Source organism: Sesamum indicum, linkage group LG7 (genome assembly GCF_026168435.1).
Source record: "Sesamum indicum cultivar Baizhima isolate 11 linkage group LG7, ASM2616843v1, whole genome shotgun sequence".
In the NCBI taxonomy this organism is placed as follows: Eukaryota; Viridiplantae; Streptophyta; class Magnoliopsida; order Lamiales; family Pedaliaceae; genus Sesamum; species Sesamum indicum.
In genome coordinates, this window is record NC_142663.1 from 9,125,607 (window position 1) to 9,146,574 (window position 20,968).

At 29.8% G+C, this 20,968-nt stretch overlaps 2 protein-coding genes across 2 annotated transcripts; both read right to left on the minus strand.

Annotated features, from left to right (window-relative positions):
• Window positions 1–488: 488 nt before the first annotated feature.
• On the minus strand, window positions 489–5,912 carry LOC105166436 (putative B3 domain-containing protein At5g66980). The gene is made up of 5 exons (XM_011085786.3): window positions 5,763–5,912; window positions 4,803–4,884; window positions 1,804–2,311; window positions 1,351–1,490; window positions 489–949 (listed from the first exon to the last, which is right to left on the minus strand). The coding sequence occupies exons 2-5, from the start codon at window positions 4,869–4,871 to the stop codon at window positions 695–697; spliced, it is 972 nt and encodes a 323-aa protein (XP_011084088.2). The 5' UTR covers window positions 4,872–4,884; window positions 5,763–5,912; the 3' UTR covers window positions 489–694.
• A 1,937-nt stretch (window positions 5,913–7,849) lies between these two features.
• Window positions 7,850–9,104, minus strand: LOC105166438 (defensin Ec-AMP-D2). Its single transcript, XM_011085787.3, has 2 exons — window positions 8,947–9,104; window positions 7,850–8,202 (listed from the first exon to the last, which is right to left on the minus strand). Exons 1-2 carry the CDS (start codon window positions 8,999–9,001, stop codon window positions 8,033–8,035), a joined length of 225 nt encoding a protein of 74 aa, XP_011084089.1. The 5' UTR covers window positions 9,002–9,104; the 3' UTR covers window positions 7,850–8,032.
• Window positions 9,105–20,968: the final 11,864 nt, after the last annotated feature.

Here is a 20,968-nt window from a genome sequence, read left to right on the forward strand (position 1 = left end):
TTTACTATCAAATTTTAAATTTTGTCAAAATATTATCTATATTCTTCATAACTTCTAAATTTAAAATATTTATTTTAAATTTTGTCAAAATATTATCTATATTCTTCATAACTTCTAAATTTAAAATATTATTATTTGTAATTTTTAACTTCATCATATTTTTAGTTTACTTTCTTGATCTATTAAGTCATTTAAATCTAATTGATTTTGTCTACTTCTTATTCAATAGTGTCTCATGTTTTTAAAAACTTAATCTTTCATGCATATACAAGATTATCTAATATTAAAAAATCAAATAATATAAGATTCACTAAATAATTAAAGTTCGAAACTTTTCTCAATTTTAGATAATTAATAGAAAATCTTAATGAGGCTACTGCTCCGTTAATTATTGGATGATAAATGCACATGAAGACTAAAATTTTGAGAAAATTTTGAAATTATGATATGCAATGCGAGAACTAAATAGAGAAAAATACCTTAACAAATGGCACAAAACATTAATGCGATTTTCCCATACAAAAGCATTAGTCTGCAGATGATCTTCACCATTAACCTTTCCAATGTTGCTCTGCATACTTCACCAAATTAACAAAGACAAAGTGTACACTTCTCAACTTTTTGATGTGGAAATTGTTGCATACAAACACAATTCACCAACATCGATCTTTGTTGATCGTTTTGAAGTGTAGCTTTAGTCCCGATTGGCACGAACAAAACTAATGTTTAAACAAAGTCGTTCGCCTCTTTTTATGAACTCGCAGATGCATAGGTCGTCGTCTCCAATCAAGTTCGTTTTGCAAAGTCTTCTCCATCCCCCCCTATAGTATGTTCGTCCATCTCTCCATTGCTTCAGCCTTGCGCTCCACTTCCTCCCACTTGGATCAAGAAGCAAAATCTCCTTGGGAAGATTGAGGTTCTGAACTTTGATCAAGTCCATGGGGATATACTACCAACCATCACAAATAAGTGATTATGTCTAAAGCATATTTCAAACATAAGTAGATTGCAAGCACACAAATCTTCATCACTACTCAAAGTTTATTTACACCTTAATCTATGGTCTGTTTACACAAATCATTCCTGCCTTTGGATGATTGCATATGAACCCACTAGAAACTAAAAACGTTAATATCATTTATACAAACCATCCTTACTTTCTCTAAAATTACACGTGCACTCCTGAAAAACATCAATACACAAACTACTACACATAATTTTTCACTGTCAGGAGTAGTTTTTATAATTATATACTAAAAACAGACCATAACTGGAGCGTAAACATAATTGTCCGTATTATAAAAGCAACAAATGATGTAGAGAAGACTAGAGTAATGGAATAAATCTTACCAGTTCACCCTTACGTCCCGGATTAATTTTGGTTATAAAATAAGGATGTTTGGGATATGTTGCCAATCCAGTTCGGAAAATCTCTTCGCCATATATATCAGGAACCCTCCTACATCGACTTTGTTTTTCACTAGTGTTGGCTGTATGTAGCAAAACAAGTATAAAGTTATTTAAATAAAGAAATTATTTAATTACATTAGTTATTATATAAAAAAATTGAGGGTTAAATGCAATTTAACCCGTATAATATAAAAAGTAAACAGAAAACTCACTATAAAAAATAAAAAAATAAAAATGAGTAACTTACCCCTTGTGTTTTGAAAAATTTCCCAAAACACAGTATGGTAATTTGTTTTGTTTTTTTTTTTCTTTTTACAGGAGTGTTTTTGCTCATTTCCTCTACGTAGAATGTTTAAATGCATTCAACACAAAATATCGAATATGTAAACTTACAACTAGTCCCATGTTTCCCGATCGGAGCGTGGACGTTACTAGTACGAATCTCTTCCTCTCCTTCATCATCTGTTTCACTCACCACTATATAATTGTCATCGTTATCATTAGTTTCATCCTCGTCTTTGCCCTCTTCTTCCTCTTTCTCGTCTGAATCCTTCGTCGTCCCTTCTTGCTCTTCGTCGTCCCCTTCGTCCTCCTTATCCTCTTCCATCACCGCCTTCGTCTCCTCATTAGTGGCCCGAAAAGCTCCAACTCCTTTCTTTTCACATCCAGATGAGTCATAAATTTTGGTACTAAACAAGCCTTTACCATAGCATTCGAAAACTAACATGTCCCCTCTATTAATAAAATTATCTCCAACAAATTTTGCCCAACCATCTTTTAAGTAGAATGTATCCCCAACTTTTGCCACATTCACGTGCCATGAATTACTGTACTTATCTCTAAGGATTGCATTATTTGGTAAAGCTCCTTGGATGGATAGAATAAAGGCTGAAGGAATTTCCTGTGCACAGAGAACATAAATCAGTTCTAACCAAATGAGAGCTTCCACACGTGCAAACTAACTTTACATTTGTTAGATTGAAATCAAATCATTCTTGTCATCTGAGTTTCATTTGTCGGAACTACCGGGTTAGGGGACTCTTGGACAGTTCGGGTGCTCGAAGATCTCATCAGGGGTTTATTTCCCCTATTTGGTTTTCTTGGCCGGCGACCACGCGATATCGAGTTCATCAAACAGAAATTTGATATGCATGGTGTGTGTTGAGAATTTCGAAAAGAACTTGACTTCTTTAATTTCTCATTTTCAGTAGGTATAGTTTTTTCAGCAGACTTACAAAAGCTTTAGATAGTCTAAATTTTTTTTAAATTATAACAAAAAATTCTAATCGTGTCTATCTTTTTTTTTTTATTTTATATTTTTGGACACTCAGATGTTATTTTTGGCACTGTACTGGATAGTTTTTTGAAATTTCCATGTATTGTAGGGGGAAAATTGCAAAATTAGTCATGTAACTATTGGGGGTAGTGTTATTAGTGGACTTGTAGTGTCGGGTTCAAGTACCGATTGCATGAGGTCATCGTCAGACTCTACTGAAATAGCAACAATTAGGTCATATGAAGTGCAAACTCCTAAGAATTTAAGTCAACCCAGCACTTTTAGAGTGAAAGAGGGATATATTAGCTTTAGGCCAATGACAGACACCTCTAAGGTTAACACTAACGAGTTTGATATCTTTTTATTCTGATTGGCAGGTATACCAGCAAATGTGGGAAAAATTAATTTCCCGCAAGGAGTAAACCCAAGCACGACCATTATTGAAACATCTGAAAAAAATATAACATAGTCTGGATGTTAGATGGGTCCAAACCAGAAGATGTTTGAGAATGGTATGATTCTGGAGCCTTGGCTTTAGTTCGTACTATATCACCCAATTTTTCAAAAGTTTCAAAGCTTTTGCAATGGATTAGTAGGGCAGTCTATGACTCTTAACAAAACAACCCCAACTTAAAAAGAGGAGATATTCTGGATTTAAAATTCATATCAGCAGCTCCAGAAACAGTAGGAAATGGGTCTCATCTAGCTTTTCATTTCATCAAGCTATAGAGACAAGATATGGTAGCCATTAACAAAGTAAAGTTGACTCAGGAGAAGCTCCATTGGTATCAGCAATTAGTGTAGACGATATCTCTACTAGAAAAGCTTGGGGATTATGAGTTTATCTTATTGAGATGGACAAAGTCATATCCATTCAAAATGTTCTCAACAAAGTGAATAGATCATTCCTGTTAAACTCCATGACGGAAAAAAATATTGAGTTCGCAAAAAGCTTATTTGAAAAGAAGAGGATGTTGATTTGAAAAATTAAGCTACCAGCGACCGAAACAACAAGGATGAAAACGTGCAACATGCTGCAAGTTGGACAATGGCATAACCATGTATGCCCTTACTGCGAGAAACAAGAGAAACCCCTGTTCTGGACAAAAATTTGGGTTACCCAAAAGAAACCCAAACCAAATCAAGACATGGGTAAAAGAAGAGATTTTACAAATTGAAGTAAAAATTAGAGAATGTAAAAAATAAAAAATAAGACTATCGGCAGAAAACAACAAAGACCAATAGTTAGCAAAACAGGAATGCTAGCTAGCAATCACATAACCGACAGGCCATATTGACCAACAGCTGAAAAAGATGCGGTGATGACGAATGCAGTGACGTCATCTGAAAGAGACAAGATGATGATGACTACAATGACGTCATCAAAAACCAAATTTCGAGTCTGAATTTGAAGTCAACGGACGCCTATAAAGAAAGAAGCAATTGAAGCAGATGGGGGGTCATCAGAAATTTTTTTCTACTCTTCAAAGCATAATATTTGAGTGTCTAAATCTTAATAAGTTTTCAAATTCTTAGTTTATGGGGGTTTCCCAACGAGTCAAGTTCTCTATCATATGAGAGGCTAAATAGTTGTCTCCTCCAACGAAGGAAATAATATCTATATAATATTCCATATATCTCTTCAATAAAAGTAAGGCTTCTGTCCGATTTGTTATCCAAAATTCTATTAAGTCCCTATATTGGAGAGTCTTCTACGTCCTAAGGTATGAAACGAAATAGGGCTGTGTTGTTTGTTGCTGAAGGAGCCAAGTACCTGCAAACCATCTATTGCGGTAGTGTGGTTGGAGAAAGTCCATAAAACCGAGAACTTGGAATATCCAGAAACAAGATAGTCGAAAAAATATACGAATTTTTGAGGACTTATGATTAATTTGAAGCATGTAGTGGATTATGATTAATTTTTAGCTAGAATAGCAAAATGGTCATAAAATGGGCTGAATGACCAAAATTACGAACATTTAAAAGTAACAAGATCAAAATTACTAAATCTAAAATTCGAGAACTAAAATTGTCAATCCCTTATAGATACATGACTAAAATTTCAATAAGCCTGCATTATAGGATAGAACAGAAACAAGAGAAAGCAGGAAAATACCAATTGATTTGCACAAGTTTCGGGTGAGAAGAACTTGAAGAATGCATGTCGATTGCTCTTTGTTCCCATGATTATCAGAAACCTGCAAAACAAGGAAGAATTTGTGTTCTCTTATCTTCCCATCTCTTAACATAATTATCGGTATGAAATAATTTCTATATTTTATGGAAAATATGAGATTTGATGTTTATTTTCTATCCTAATAAGTTAAGAGTAATAATCTTGAAACAAACGACAACGCTGGTATTGTATTTTGACAATAATCTTGAAAATAAAATAAATATATTAGTATTTAGTATTTGACAATACTTCTTATATTATGAATAAAAATAATTAGTTTTCATTTCACCCAAATAAATAAATAAAATAAACAATAAAAACCCTAGATCTGACATTTGAAATAAAGATAATAGATACCCAGAAAACCCCTTTGTTAAATTTCAATGAATATACATCAAAAAATACGTAAATATTTTTCTTTTCTCTTTAAGAGAAACAAAAGTAAAAAAAAGATAAACATAATAAACCAATTAAATTTGTGATATCTTTTTTAACATAAATTAGATTTGTGTGCAGACAAACAGAAAAACAAATAAGAAATCAATTATTATTAGTATTTGATGTAATTGATTGTAATCGAACTATTTAAATTAATAATAGTTCATCGGTTCAAATCAAAAAAAAGAAAGAAAAAGAAAAATCAATTATTATTTCGATGTTTAGAACTATGATGTGAGACTAGATTCTTGACTCCAAAAAATGATTTAGATCTACTTTCTTCTTAGTTTTCGCTCGAAAACACCAACCTATTTTAAATTAAAAATTAAAAATAAGATCGACATCCCCACAAAGTAAATAAGATCCAGGTGAAATTAAAAAATTAAATATGAAAAATACAAAACAAGAAATCTAATTCAAATATAAAATAAAATCAAAGTAAATTAAAAATGATTGAATTACCAAAAACGAGATGGTTGGCAGAGGTGTTAGTCGAAAGAGTCGACGTATAAGGAGTGTCCGCGAGGACGAGGGTTTTTAGTTTTGTACCAAATTTAGGATGGCGCACAGTGAGGCTGAGAGAAGATATCGATGAGAGGATATATATATAGATATTTTTGTGAAGGGTAAATTGTATATAACTTTTTTATATTTTTAAAATTTAGTCAAAATTCTCTACGTTAAAAAATGGAAAAAAATCTCCCTTTGTTTTTAAAAGGTTGTATACTTTTTTCTTCCGTTAGGTAAGCTCTGACGTTAATTTGTTGTTAAATTGATTGTTATACCCTTATAACAACCATTTATCTTCAATTATAAAAAATGAACGGTCCAAATTTTAAGTAATTTAAATATATTTTTTTTATATATTTACATATACATTATATAATATATATATATAAATATATAAATAAAAAATATAATATAACTATATATAACATATATATATATATATGAATTTCAGGTAGCGACGGCAGCCGCCTATGTGGGGGGTGAAATAGTCGTCTCCGTCACCCAGAATAATCGCCGCCGCCCCCTTTTGGAAGAGGTGTCGGCCTGATCAAGACGATGGTGGTCGCCTAGAGAAGAAGCGCAAACTCCGTCGCCTAGGCACCGTCGCTGGCCAGTAATGGCGGGTGACGGAGAAAAAGATTTAAAAAAAAGTTATATATATATATATATATATTAAAAGTAAAGTAAAGTTAATTTAATTTTTTAAATTTAAATATTAATTAATTTTAATATTTAATTTTAATAATTATTTATATTAAGTTTTTGGTATTTTTTATATTTAATTAATATTGTTTATAATAAATAGAATATATTTAAATTAATAATAACTTAATTGAGTTAATAATATATATTATAAGTGATTTTTATATTGCATAATAGGTGAGTGACACTCTCCGTTAGTTTCTAATAAAGAGGAACTTTTTGCTGTATTTTATAAAATATAGGGAATTTTTTACCGATAAAATTTAGCGCAAGAAATTTTTAACTAAATCTTACAAACACATAGAGGTGTTACGCAATTTACCCTTTTGTGAACGATGTTCGGAAATAAGGCTACTGTTGAATTTATTATAAGTTCTTACCTATTTATATATATACCTTTTATGTTATAATTATCTTTTAAATCAAATTTATTACCTCATTTGGGTGTTTAAATATTATGCTAGTCAAAAGCACGTGCGTTGTCCGTGATTCATATTATCTCTATAACACTGTTATATTGTAATAATAAAATAGAATTGATAAGTAAAAATATTTTTAAGAACACTTTGAGAATTCGAGTGGGGATGTTTCGTCAACTAGCTCAGCTTCTTCCATGGTGAAATTTAGGTTTGGTGCTTTCTTCTTCTAATTTTTTCTTTCTTTCTGCTATTTCTTTTTTTTTAAAAAAAAACGATAAATATAATAATCGAACTAAGGTTTTTCTAGAATATTTTTTTACCATAAATAATAAATATTTTTTTTATGTTTCATTTTTTTTTTGGGAGAAAGGTAAATTTCATAGATGTGAATAAAGATATAATACAACAGTGCTCAAGTGCTAGCTTCTCCCTCGACAGGCCAAGGGATACACCATAATTTATAAAGCGCACTAGTACTAACATAACTCGGCAAATTAATACTAAGAATACGTAATCTGACATCCTCAATAATGACACTAACGACTATAGTCGGAGATTTCTCAATTTTTTATGCTTCATTTTGCAGCTTCAAGATCTTCAATTGTTTCGTTTTTTCTTTTGTCATTATTTTTTCTGCCCTTAGACTTGTTGTCTTCCACCAAAACATGGCCTAATGGTAATAGATAAATAAAAAAATAAAAAAAAAAGAAGTTCTTTATAAGAGCAAGAGGTTGTACAAAATATAAAGGGTTGGGACTAAAGGGTTTTACGATAAGTGTTATATACTTTTCGTGTGATTGGTATATAATTTAAAAAAATTAACCAATCACATAATAAATATAAAACATCTATTTTGCGATTAGTGTAATTCAGCCAAATCTAAATTAGATAAAAAAATTTCCTACACGGACAAAGGCGAAACACAAGTAAAATAACATTCCCACACAATTATTGCCATTATTCAACAGTACACCACGACAGAAGTCTCAGCATGAGAGACACCATTCATTAACTCCACTCAGTAAAAAAGACATAAAAGAGAGAAAGTCCATCAAACACATTGCAAAACCAATAACAGCCTAATGCTTGAAATGGAACCTTTCAACAGTGTTTGGTGCAGAAGCAACGGCGACGAAACCCTCTGCAGTTGCCGCCGGGGAAGCCTTCGGTGTGGCAAACCGATGCGCAGTTGGTGGAACTCACGCACGCTCCCTTGAAACGATGGCTCAGTGACTCGCATGTCCTTGCCTCTCCCACCATTGGACCTCTTTCTGTAAATATATTTTTGATTAATTGCACTTACCTCCTATTAAAATATTAAAGATAAATTACATGGATAATCCTGAAATTACGTATAATTACATAGATAATTTTTATTTTTTGTAAAATTACAAATTTACCTCATAAAGGAATTAATATCGATGTAATTCAACTTAAGGGTGTGTATTTATAAATTTTCAGTCCAGAATATATATAATATTACAACTACAATCTCAAGTGCTGTGCTAATTTACAAAAAGTATAAAATATTTATATAATTAAATTTAACTTCATATCGTGTCAGCTTACATGGACACAAAATTGTTCTAAATAAAAAATGAATAAATAAATACAACACATACACAACATCATGTTGCCGGGTTTTTTTTTTTTTTTTTTTGGGAGGATTTTTGCCTACTATTATTTTCGCACGGGACTTATTTCATTAAACTAAAATATTTACTGCAGCAAGAGGAAGCAAAAAGCAAACATCTCCGTATTTTTTGTAAAATTACAGTTACATCTCTTGAAATTATAATTATACGACAATTACACCCCTATTCAAATGTAAAATTTAAACAAACACCGGTTGAAAAATATTATACTAACACCTCTCAGAAAGTGCGGCTGTAATTTTATAAAACACAAAAAGTGTTTATATAATTTAATCTAATCTCCAGAAATGCCCATATAATTTATCCTCTGTATGTAAACATGGATGTCGGAAAACTCAAAGAAAAAACTAAATGACTAACCAGTGCTGATGACGACAAGCATCAGTACAAAGAAAACAGTAGCAAGGCGCCCCATATTCTTTTAGTTTAGAGAGAGAGTTGAGAAGTGAATATGGGGTGTGTCGAGAACTTCACTGAGGGGGTATTTATAGGGTTTGAGGGTGGATATGTGTGTGGTTTTATTATTATTATTATTATTTAAGGGTTAATTGTATTTACAGCTGTACTAAATTTTACCCATCTTTTTCGACAAACTTTCAAGTTACTGGCGATAAATTTCATGATTTTATGAAACTAAAAAGGCTTATTTTGAATTTAATGGTACCAAAATTCAAATTCACAACAATTGTGGTACCAAAAACGAAAATATAATAAGATGCGCAATGCTCTTTTCAACTTTTTTCAACCTCATGCATATTTAAAGTTGATAAAAATTATCAATTATTGATTTTTATTTTATTTTTTCCTAATTAATTAAACAAATATAATAAGATTTATGTTACCACAGACGTGGAGTGTACTTCAATCGCTAGTACAAGTTACACGTTGAGCAAAAGTTTATTCCGATTTGATGCCTGTGATGCTCATTTGAATGATGTCTGAAAGTAGGGCAGAGGCAAAGTGTGGATGAAAACAGAAATGCGCTAAAGAGATACGCAAAATCTTACTTTAAACTCCGGGGCTCCATCTTTTCTTCTGCGTATGGGAGTGGGGCATCACATTGAGGGATGAGACCAGAAAGTGTTGTCCATAAAATTCAGATTTCCTGACAACCCATTTTCTTCTTTTTATCCAACTTTTTATTAGTGGAATTGTCCTTATCACCTATCCTTTACAAACACATTTAAAAGAATACTGAACATGACTCAATTATAGTGGATAATATGGGGTTATTAGTAGAAACTTACTCTCATAATACACATGAATATCATCAAATATATAGGACATGGATCCGCATTCTTGTCGGGCACGACTTGTTATGACCAATTTGATGATTCGCTTCCGAACTGTTTAGAAAATGTCGAGCGACCATGACGACCGATTCATGGTTAGGTTCATTTTCCAACACATTAGCACTTTGTAAGTACTAAGAGTTTTAGCTTCTCGACCTCATCTTAACATTATACTTCCATCAATATTGTTGGTGAAGGGTTCTGTTTAGAGGCTATCGATCCCAACAAATCCAACATAATTTTTGTGTCGATCGATTGGGGTCGACATAATAAGAGCGAAAGTATGTGAATTTCTAAAGTGTCATCACTTTCCACATACTCTTTGGACATTTGAGTCACTTGCATTGTAGTGATAGAGACCTCACATGAGGGACTATTGTAATCAAGTTTTAGGTATGTAATATTGTAAGAATAACCATCTTTAACCGCAACAAGAAATTCTTTTAATTAAAGCAGTTATGTATACTTTTCTAATTGATGTGAAAGGGATCAAATTATAACTAAAAAAAAAAAATTAAAGGACTAAAATGATATTTGATAAAAAGAAAAAGAAAAAAATTATAGGAATAATATGGGAAAACCTAAAATGAAGTTTAACAGAATTCTCTATCTTGATAAAGTGTTGGGCATGTGATGTGGAGAAATTTTGTTGATTTGTCCAAGTTTTCAATCACTTTCTATCTTGATTTGGTTGTCTTATCCCAAAGAAAGTGTGTGAACAGAAGTCCGAAAATGTGTAAACTTGAAAGTGGATCTTAATTACACCACAATTTAAGGCTGTTGGTGGAGGGCGTAATTGCAAGTTTGAAACTCATGACTTAGGTTAAAAGCTAAACGGTAAATTTTAGGAAAAAAATACATACACCCTGTGATAATAGAAATATTTAAAAAGTTCTGTGCATAAATTAAAATATTAAATACTTCCATGCGATATAAAATAAAGTTAAAAAGAACCCCTCCATACAGAAATTGGGTCACACGCGCTTTGACTATGAAAATAACTTCTTCTTTTTTTTACATTTTTGCCCTTCTCTCACGTTTAATATATATAATATTACATATATTTATTAATAATAAAATATTATTTTAGTTAAATTAATTTATATATTTACAAAATGCAGCTGCCACTGCTACCGCTGCAGAAGAGGAGGGCGCGTTCACGCCCTCCTCACCCTTGGGCAACAGCCATCGCCCTCCTTTTTTATTTGGGCGACGCCAGTCTGGGCAGGTGGGGGTGGCGGGGGGGGGGGGGGGGGGTAAAGCAGGTGGGTGTGAGTTTTAATTATTATTTTGAATTTTTTTTATAAATTGTAATTATATATATTATAAGTATATTTTAATAATTATAAATTAAAATAATTATATATTAATAGGCCTAATTTCATCAATTGATTAGGAGGGGAATTTAATCATTGTTTCTAAAAAATAGGCTCAAGTTGACCAGGGGCAGTGTGATTATTCATTCATAACATAGGGGTGATTGTTTATATTAAAATTTTCATGGGGGTTTTTGATATTTTTACATATAATAGGGGGTCAAAATGAATTTAACCATAAATTATACAGATGTTATTTAAGATTTGTTCAATTATACAAATATTTTCTAATGTATTTGCGTAAAATTTTGCCGTGGAATAAAGGCTGTACCTATAATTACACCTACAGTCTGAAAAATGTATTTATAATTTTGTACAGGTATTTGGTGTTTGTAAGATTAAACCTAATCACATGAATGTAAATATAATTTACTCTAAAATTAGTGCTCTGATTTGGAGTTGTTTTTGGATAAATTCTTTTGAAGGGGTTTTGGGATAAACTTTAGATGATTTGAGAAAATGGGTTTAATAGCCGTGAGATATAGCTTAGTTGGCAAAGCTAAAATCTCATGATGTTAGAGGTCATGGGTTCAAACCTCAACATGGGATGTTGTTTCTATTGAACAGTAGGTGGGTTCAAACCTCAACATGGGATGTTGTTTCTATTGAACAGTAGGTGGTGTTTCTATTGTAATAATAAATGTTTGTTCAATTAAGTATATTTAATATTATTAATTATAATATAACTATTATAATAATTTATTAGATATTAATATTAAAAAAATTATAATTAATTTATTTTAATTAATAATTCATCACTCTTACTCCAACCGAAAATGGGTATGATGAGTTTTTAAAAAGTGAGAAATTTATATTTTAAAATGTGATGAGCGCTTGATGTTGCAGTTCAAGAGATCAGAAAATTATTGAAAGTGAACGGTAATGTATTTGGTGCTATTTTGGAAAGGGACAGAAAACTGTAAGTGTCAAATCATATATATTTTAATGCACTAAAAAAAATAGTTGATTATCGTCAAAATAGAGTTAAATAATAATTTTAATATTATCTTTATTTATATATATTTTATGGCGTAAACGTTTATGTATTACAATAATGAACTTCATAATTTATTAGAGACTATATATTATTTTCTAAAAGGTGTTATACTTATGTTTTTGTTATATAAAAGATGATTTTTCCAAATATACTTATGTTTATTTAACGAAAAATAAAGTGATGTTTTTGAGGAGTATAAATATTATTTCCATGAAATTGAAAATCAATCCAGTAAATAGTGTAGCTGAAAGAAAAAATAAAACGTCGGTTGATTTGATAAATGCCACTTTTATTGAATCTTCCATACATTCAAATCTTTGATATGAAACTATTTTAACAGCTTGTTATGTGTTGAATAGAGTGTTATATAAAATAAATAAATATTTGCTGAACGGTGGGTCATAACAGTAGTAGTGACCGGGGGGTGGCTTCTCCTCAATATGAAAACTTACGTTTATAGTAAATAAATATTTGCCATAATCTCGTATGATCAAAATATTTATTATAATTCTTACTACAACAAAAATATTTATCCTAATTTGATGAGGATTCTATTGAAATTGCAAGGTCGCAAAGATATTGAGGTCGCACATGTGGTCGTTGGTCGTTGCGGGTCAAGATTATGGCAGTTAGGTCAAGTTGATTCAGGTCCGACCCATAAAACGACCCAGACAGGTGTCGTCTGCTTAGTCATTGCATGAAGGACCTCAGGAGCAACACGTGTCAAGTGGTGGGACCCAGGATCTCCACTATAAATACTCCAACCTACACAAGGAAATAGTATCTTCATTTTCTATCACTTTACTCGCAAATTTAGATCGCCAACTTTTCCTTCGATCTCGAGACTAACTCAAGTTTCGGAGTGTCGTCGCCGGGGACGAACTCGACTAGCTTAATTTTCCTTGGTTTATCTTCAAATATCAGATTCGGGGAGGTGACGTGGTGAAATCACGATCCTTGATCTAAGTCGCACGTGATCGAGCCGGATCATAATTCTTAATTATAATAAAAAAATTTCTTATAATTTGTTATTGTGAGCAATATTTCCATATCATATGCTAAAATAAAGATCCACAATTATTACACCACGATAATTAATTACTATCCACTGCAGATTTCTTGTGTGGGGCTTTATAACTTCCTTCTTTATGAAATGGCGTATGTCTTCACATGCACAAAGACTCAATCATATATATAGAGACAACTAATTTAATATAAAAGTGCATCATTTTGTTCTCTGTTTTACTGAAAAGTAAGCCAAAGATGGGAAGAAAAGAAAACGTGAAGCACAATTACGATCACTGTCGACGACATGGGCTGCAGATGATCAGATCGAATAGCTATTTTTCACACATATATCGACAAAGAAATGCAGAAAAGAAAAGGACAGTGAGCAGTGAGTGGTCATTCGTCGATTCTGGACACTTCTCAATCATTCAAAGCGTTTGTGTTTTTTTTCTTTAATTTATTTAAAAAAATTACATAATTTTAATACTATAATTATATGAACGAAATTTTTACATTTCCAACTTTAATTTTGGAATTTAAGGTTATAATTTAAAAAAACATAGCACATATAATCGAACTATAGCGAAAAAAAATGAAAAATACAAATAATCCTATTGTGATATTTGTTCATTTAACTGCTAATATATAATACTAAAAATTGAATAAGATTTGGCCTGAAAAACGATCTTGTTAGTGCCCTCGTCAAGTTACATCCACTAGGGTAAAAACTAACAATAACGAATAATTTTCATGTGATAAGATTGAAACTTTAAATTATAAAAAAAAAAATAATTTGTATTTTACTGAAAGATATTGATACGACGCTCATAAATGAAGCACGTGTAATTATTTTAAAGAATAATTATAATATTCTTTTTTGAAACTTATTCTAATTACGTATACGTTTTTTTAGATTTAAAAAAATTATATTCATCTCTCCTCGTACTAAATATATTGTCAAAGAACCGTAACATTCTTGATAAGATGATTCTATGTCGGTGGGTAGGGCAATTATCTAGACTTGTTAATGGATAAGGTCATATCGAAAGAGAACCAATGCACTGGTTAACATTCAAGCCACCTCAAAATTCAACGGGTCTTCCGACCCAAGCCCACTGTTCCAGACTCGAATCTTTGGGTTGGCCCCGAACTTTTTGTTTTTTTTTTTTTTTTGTATTGTACAGTGCTGTTGGATAATTATTCGTATTTTACTCAAGATAAGTAATTAAGAAAGACTAAAGAAGTTTTAAATTAAAGCAAAAACTAAATAGGTTAGATACATATTCAACATAAAATTTCTTAGATCAAAATCTCCAAAAATGAGGAAAATTAGATTCATTATTTATATTTGGATCATCAAAATAAATGGTATCAAAATAAGAAGTTGTGTTTTGAATTTGCAGTAATTTACTATATTATTACAATGTACATTAAATTTACCAACATATTTGTAGTTATTTCTTTTTATTTTTACTGATAACTTTTCTTTATATTGAGACTCAGATAAAAAATAACTCTTTTCTATTGAATTCTTTTAAAAATATATATACATAATTATATCATTTAAAAAATATTAAACCCGCATATTTAATAGCAATAGAATGTTAAGCTTCAACCTCAACATTTCAACCAAATATTATTATATCAAGATATTAAACAATACTTAGCACAATCATGTATGTTATATAATTAATTATTTAATTATTTATTAATTAAAAAATGAACATGATTTAAGGATTACATGATAAATAATTTTTACAACATCGTAAGTTTTCAAAGTTTAGTTCACTTGAATTTAGATAAATTGATCAAAAGTAATTCAATAGAATAGGGATAGGGGTGGGGGTGGGGGTGGGCGGAATTTTGTCTTAGAATTTGTTTGATTGTGGTGAAAAATGAAAGTTGGGGGGAAGTAAAACTGAACCTATATGAAACCCTTCCGAAGTTCAATTTCATTTCGTCCAAACTTAGATAGAAAGTAAAACTGTAAAGTTAAAAAGACAAAAAAGTACATATTTTATTTTTATTTACTTTATTAATCTCATATAATACCAATACATAATTTTTGTAAAAAGGTAACCAGCTCGTCAGAAAACTACTGCAATATCAATCATGGATAGTAATTTTTGAGAAAAAGATAATCAAATCGCCAGAAAAACTACTGCATTATTGATCATGATTAGTAATTTTTTTAAAAAAGATAATCAAGATTTTACATAATATATAAAAAATTTATTTGGTAACGAATTGGGCTAGTTGCAAATGAACCTATAAAATATGGGTAAGAGGACAAATATTCTTATACTATTAGTACAAATTTTGTCCAATTTTTACAGACACGTCTTCAGAGAAGCCCAGTACAAAAAGAGACTGTACCAGGAAACTAAAAATGTTTCTAGCCCACACCAAAATAGTTTTTGTATCGAGTTTTGTTTGAAAAATTAAAATATGTCTCGATTAGTATATTTTGATATATATATTTTTCAAATGAAAAGACAAGATACAAAATTTTGGGATTAGAATAATTTGTAATATTTTTTTATGGGAACAAACATGATAAAATGAACATATTTGGATTAGAATATCTTATGATAGTTTCTTTTTTTTTTTTTTTAAGAAAAGACGTGATAGATAAAAATGTGTTTGGATTAAAATAACTTGTGATAGATTTTTATGAGAAAATTTAATATTTTGTAATTATCTTTTTTGTGTAAAAAAGTTACTATAGAATTAATTTTCTGAACTTATGGTCAACTCTTACCGAAGAAAGTCCAACTAAACATAATTTCACAGTTTAAAATAGTATAAAGTTAAAAATCAAACCAGATAAGGCCGAAGTTTCCTCTCCCCTTCTTACCTAAACCCGAGTTCCAATCGAAAAATCTACTCACTTTTCAACTAAAATTTTCGAAAAAATGCAAACAACCTCCTTATGATATTATAAATTAATAAATTATCTCTTTATGAAAAAAATAGTAATTTGCCTCTCTGTATTTTTAAAAATATAGCAATTTATTTTATTAGATAAGGAGGTAAAGACATGTCTGGTTTGCACTTATGATTGATCAAATGTCTCTTCTATTTATAAAATTATATCTATTTAAGTCATAATTGATTTTCCACGAACATATCTAACCAGTTATCCTCTTTTGCTGACTATTCATGGAATATTGTTAGTGGAATTTGAAAAAAGTGGGAAACTTGAGTAATAATTTTTTTTTTCAAGTTTTTTTTTATATAATTGAAAGGGAAGTAAATTTTAAATACTTTATAAAAAGAATAGATTGAATTTTTTTTATTATTTTATAGATTAATCCTTTCTATTTATATTAAAAAATAAACAAGTTAATATTATAGTTTTAGTATATAAAAATTTAAAAATCTTATTAGCAAAAAATTCATCAAACAAACATAAAAATATTTATCAAAATAAGTATTTTGCATTTATTTAAAATCATTTGGTTTAAATAAAATAAATATCACTACCATTCATCAATGACGCATTAGTTTTTTCAAAGATTTGGTTTTCTTTTTTCTCAAAAGTTATGTATTGGTATCAGAGGAAACTAAAAAAGAATTGGAGAAAAAATATATATGAGTAATAAAATAAAGAAAAATAAAATATGTACTTTTATTCTTTATTTATTTATTTATTTTTGCTTTATACTTTCACTTTTCTCCTCAATTTTGGACGGAAATGAGATTGAACTCTAGATAGTCTCATATACATCCAGTTTTACTTTCCCTCAAATTTTCTCCCTAACCAAATGCCAAATTTTTTTCTTATATATTTATTTTTTACTTTCACTTTTTCTTATGCACCCACTTTTTACTCTAATAAAATAAATTCTTAATTAAATACACAACATATATTGATAGGGATAAAAAAAAAATGAGCCCCATTGAAGTGGGTTGGATCAAAATGCAAATTAATAAAGGGGAAAAGTTGAAGAAGGTGAGGAGAAACTGCTACGAAAGTCTGAAACCGATTGGCATTCGTCTAAGCAAGGAATAGGGAGGGTGAAGAGAGGCGAAAACAATAAACAAAGAGATGAGGTGAAGTAGCTAGCCGGAGATGGGAATGCAAGAGAAAAGGGTATGGAAAGGTGCGAATTGAAGAGACGAATCCACTGCCAGCAGTGGTTTCCGGCAATGGAGGCCATGCGACGAGGAAGGGGTAGAGAGAGAGAGAGAGAGAGGTGAAAGGGTAGTATTTTTCTTTTTTTTTTTTTTTTACTTTCTTTATTTTTGTCAACATCCTATAAGGATGCCAGTCCAATACTTACAGGACAAATTTTACCAATCCTGATACATACAACTTACAAGACTAATTCTGCAATTTTGCCTACCATTTTAATCCAACCCAATAATTTGAACATAAGATCAAATGACTATATATGTGTGTCACAACACTCAAGTTATATATCCATTCAGGAATAATTGGAACAAGGGTATCGAACTTCTTAATAGCATTATTTATTAGAAATGAATTTTGTAGAATTTAACTCCGTACCACTAAAGGGTTCATTCTCATGCTTGAAAGATAACCCAAAACTTCAAAGAAATGATCGGATAATTAGTTTATATAAATCCTTCTTGGATGCAACCACATCGAAAAATGACAGAGAAATTTGTACCACAATCCATGCACATATATTGTCACAGTTTTATAATGAACTTAAACCAAGAATAATTGCATGTTGCTCTCCATAAAAATTAAACTTACTAACAAATACAAGATTTCCATCAAATAAAATAAGGATAAAAATTACTTTGACACCTCTCAGATTATTTGCCTCCTAATATTGAAAATACGAAGGCAATTCAAATTCTATACGAGATTGTATTTGGATGGAAGAATTTGAAATTATAAATTTTCAATGATTGATAACAAATCATTTAAATTTATTTAGATATTTTCAAATTTAAGAATTTCAAATTCTTGAATTATGTTTTGTTCAATATTGATGTATTTCAAATTCTTATCAAATAGAGCCATTTGAATATTTTCTCCAAATTCTTCTTTCAAATCCATCAGTCCAGCACCCTGAGATAATAATATTGTCCGTGAATGTCAGTATATATGTATATAGTAGCGTAAAATAGAAAGTAAGAATAAAAACTTATTACTAATAAGTTATAAGAAAAGGCAACAAAAAACATAAAAGAAAATAGAGAAAGATGAGCTATAAAAAAATAATTTCAAAATTTCAATATCATTTCATCAACTTGAATAAAAAAAAGTACATTGTCATGAAATAAAAAAAATAAGACGAGTACAAATAAAAATATCATGGCTAAGTTTAATCAAATCATAAATATGGCAACATTATCAGTGGCCATGAAAGAACAAAATGACTTTCATTTGTGTTAAATAAGAATTTATTGAATGAGGATTTTCTAAAAACGTGTTCAAATTACATTTTATAAATGCAGTAACACCTTTTTCAAACTCCGGAGTAAGACAGCCCTCCTCACCAGGTTCTTTTTATACATCTATATGCTCAACCGTCTTAATATGATAGTCCTAGAAACACATACACATATATATTATTATAACATTAAATTTAATTTATAAAAGTACAACAAATATAATCAATTGACAAATAAAGGGTTGAAATTATTATCTGATCAAAAGAACTTTAAAATAATCAACAAAAATTTGAAAGAGACTGACCAACAAGAGTATGAAAGTATTAGTGGAATAGTGAGAGATCAATAAAATTCGAGAGAGATTGAAAAAATAGAGAGAATATAGGAAGAATAAAGAAGATAGTGATATTAAATGGAAAGAGAGGAATATATATAGAAAATTTTGGAACGGTCTTGGGACCGCATATAGTAACGGTTTGTATTTATTAAAAATAGTCGTTGTACTAACTTTTGGAATGGGCTTAGTACTACAATATTAATAATATATATAAACCGTTCCAAACTATAATAAATGTAGACACGGTTCTTATAACATATTCTATTTTAAATAAAACTTATACTTAGGAACGAGTTTTGTAATATTTGTAATGACCACATTGAAGACATGGTTATTTTTCATTTGATCTAAGATGCAACCATCATATGCATACAACTGTCATGATTTCTCAAGTTCAAGGACATTCTAGACTATCAGAGCAGGGGAATTTTAGTATACCAACCAAATCTCCAAGACTTCCATCTAATGATTCCCGTTAGTCAGTTCAGTCAACTAACAACCTTGTCAGTTAACCCACTAAAATTGCATAGACGACTTACGTCTGTCGTTGATGAAACATGACACTCATATAATGAGTATTATAATACTTAGTGTCTCAAGGTTCTCGACTCGAAATGTTTCTGACTAACCCTCAAAAATTGATTTCATAGTTTCCATTCAATTGCAGTCCAATACACGATTATCGAATTAATTTGTGGACATTTATTATGCCGTTAATGCAATTTAACATAAATTATAAATACAACAAACACATAATGTGAAAGATAAAAGGCTTATCCCATTCATTTATTCTAACATGGGTTGGAATTGGTCACTAAACTATAATATTTTTTGACGAAAAATACTTTATTTTTTTTACTTTTACTTTTCGTCCGGATGAGATGTTGGGCTGCCAAGAAATGCCAAAATACGTAGGAAAAGAAACACAAACAAAAACCATATTAGGACAGATGAAATCTCAATGTTTGGATGATTGAAATTCTTGTACAATACCTTTATGGATTAGGAATACATCATGTAGTGTTGTATAATTAGAGTACTAAATGAAAAGTATTAGCACCCAACAAAAATTAGGTCTTCCCAAACTTTATATTATTATTGGATGAGGTGAGGCAGTAGTTATTTGTCGTCCATTTTGAGCATTATTAGCAACATATAGATATAGAACGAAAAATATTATTTTATTCTGCTAAGTATGTCTAATTTTAATTTTAGTTAGATCAATATGTCCATTTTTTGTTTAGGTCTAGTAACTTATGAAATTGCTTACTTTTAGTCCTCGGACAGATTTTCGAACAATTTTACCCCTATGCAACTTTTGAAAGGCAGTTTTAGTTCATATGCACTCATAGGGGCAAAATTATCCAAAGTCTGTCAGAGGACTAAAAGTAAGCAATTTCGTAAGTTACTGGACTTAAATAAAAATGGACATAATTGTCAAATTAAAATTAAAACTAGGCATACTAGCGGACTAAAATAATACTTTTTCCTAGATATATATATATATAGCAGAATGATGGTTGAGTTTTTTAATTGATAAGAAAAAAATTTACTGGTTGGAAACATTATCTACTTAAATATATTAAATATTTATTTTATATTTACTCAAAATCTTATCTCCAAAATTATAATTGAATTTTTTAATTGTCAATAAAAAATTTTATTGATTAGAAATATTATCTATTTTAAATCTTAATTATTTATTTTGTATTTACTCGAAATCTAATCTCCAATATTATAATTAAATTTTAAATTATTAATAAAGCATCATTTATAAATATCACCTATTTTAAATATATTAAATATTTATTTTGTACTTATCTAAAATTTTATCTTCAAGATTATAATTGAATTTTTTAATTGATAAGAAAAAATCTTATTTTTTAGAAATATCATATATTCTAAGTATATTAAATATTAATTTGTATTTATCCCAAATTTTATCTAATGTTAAAATATTAATTGAATTTGTATTTATCTCTTATACACAAATTCAATA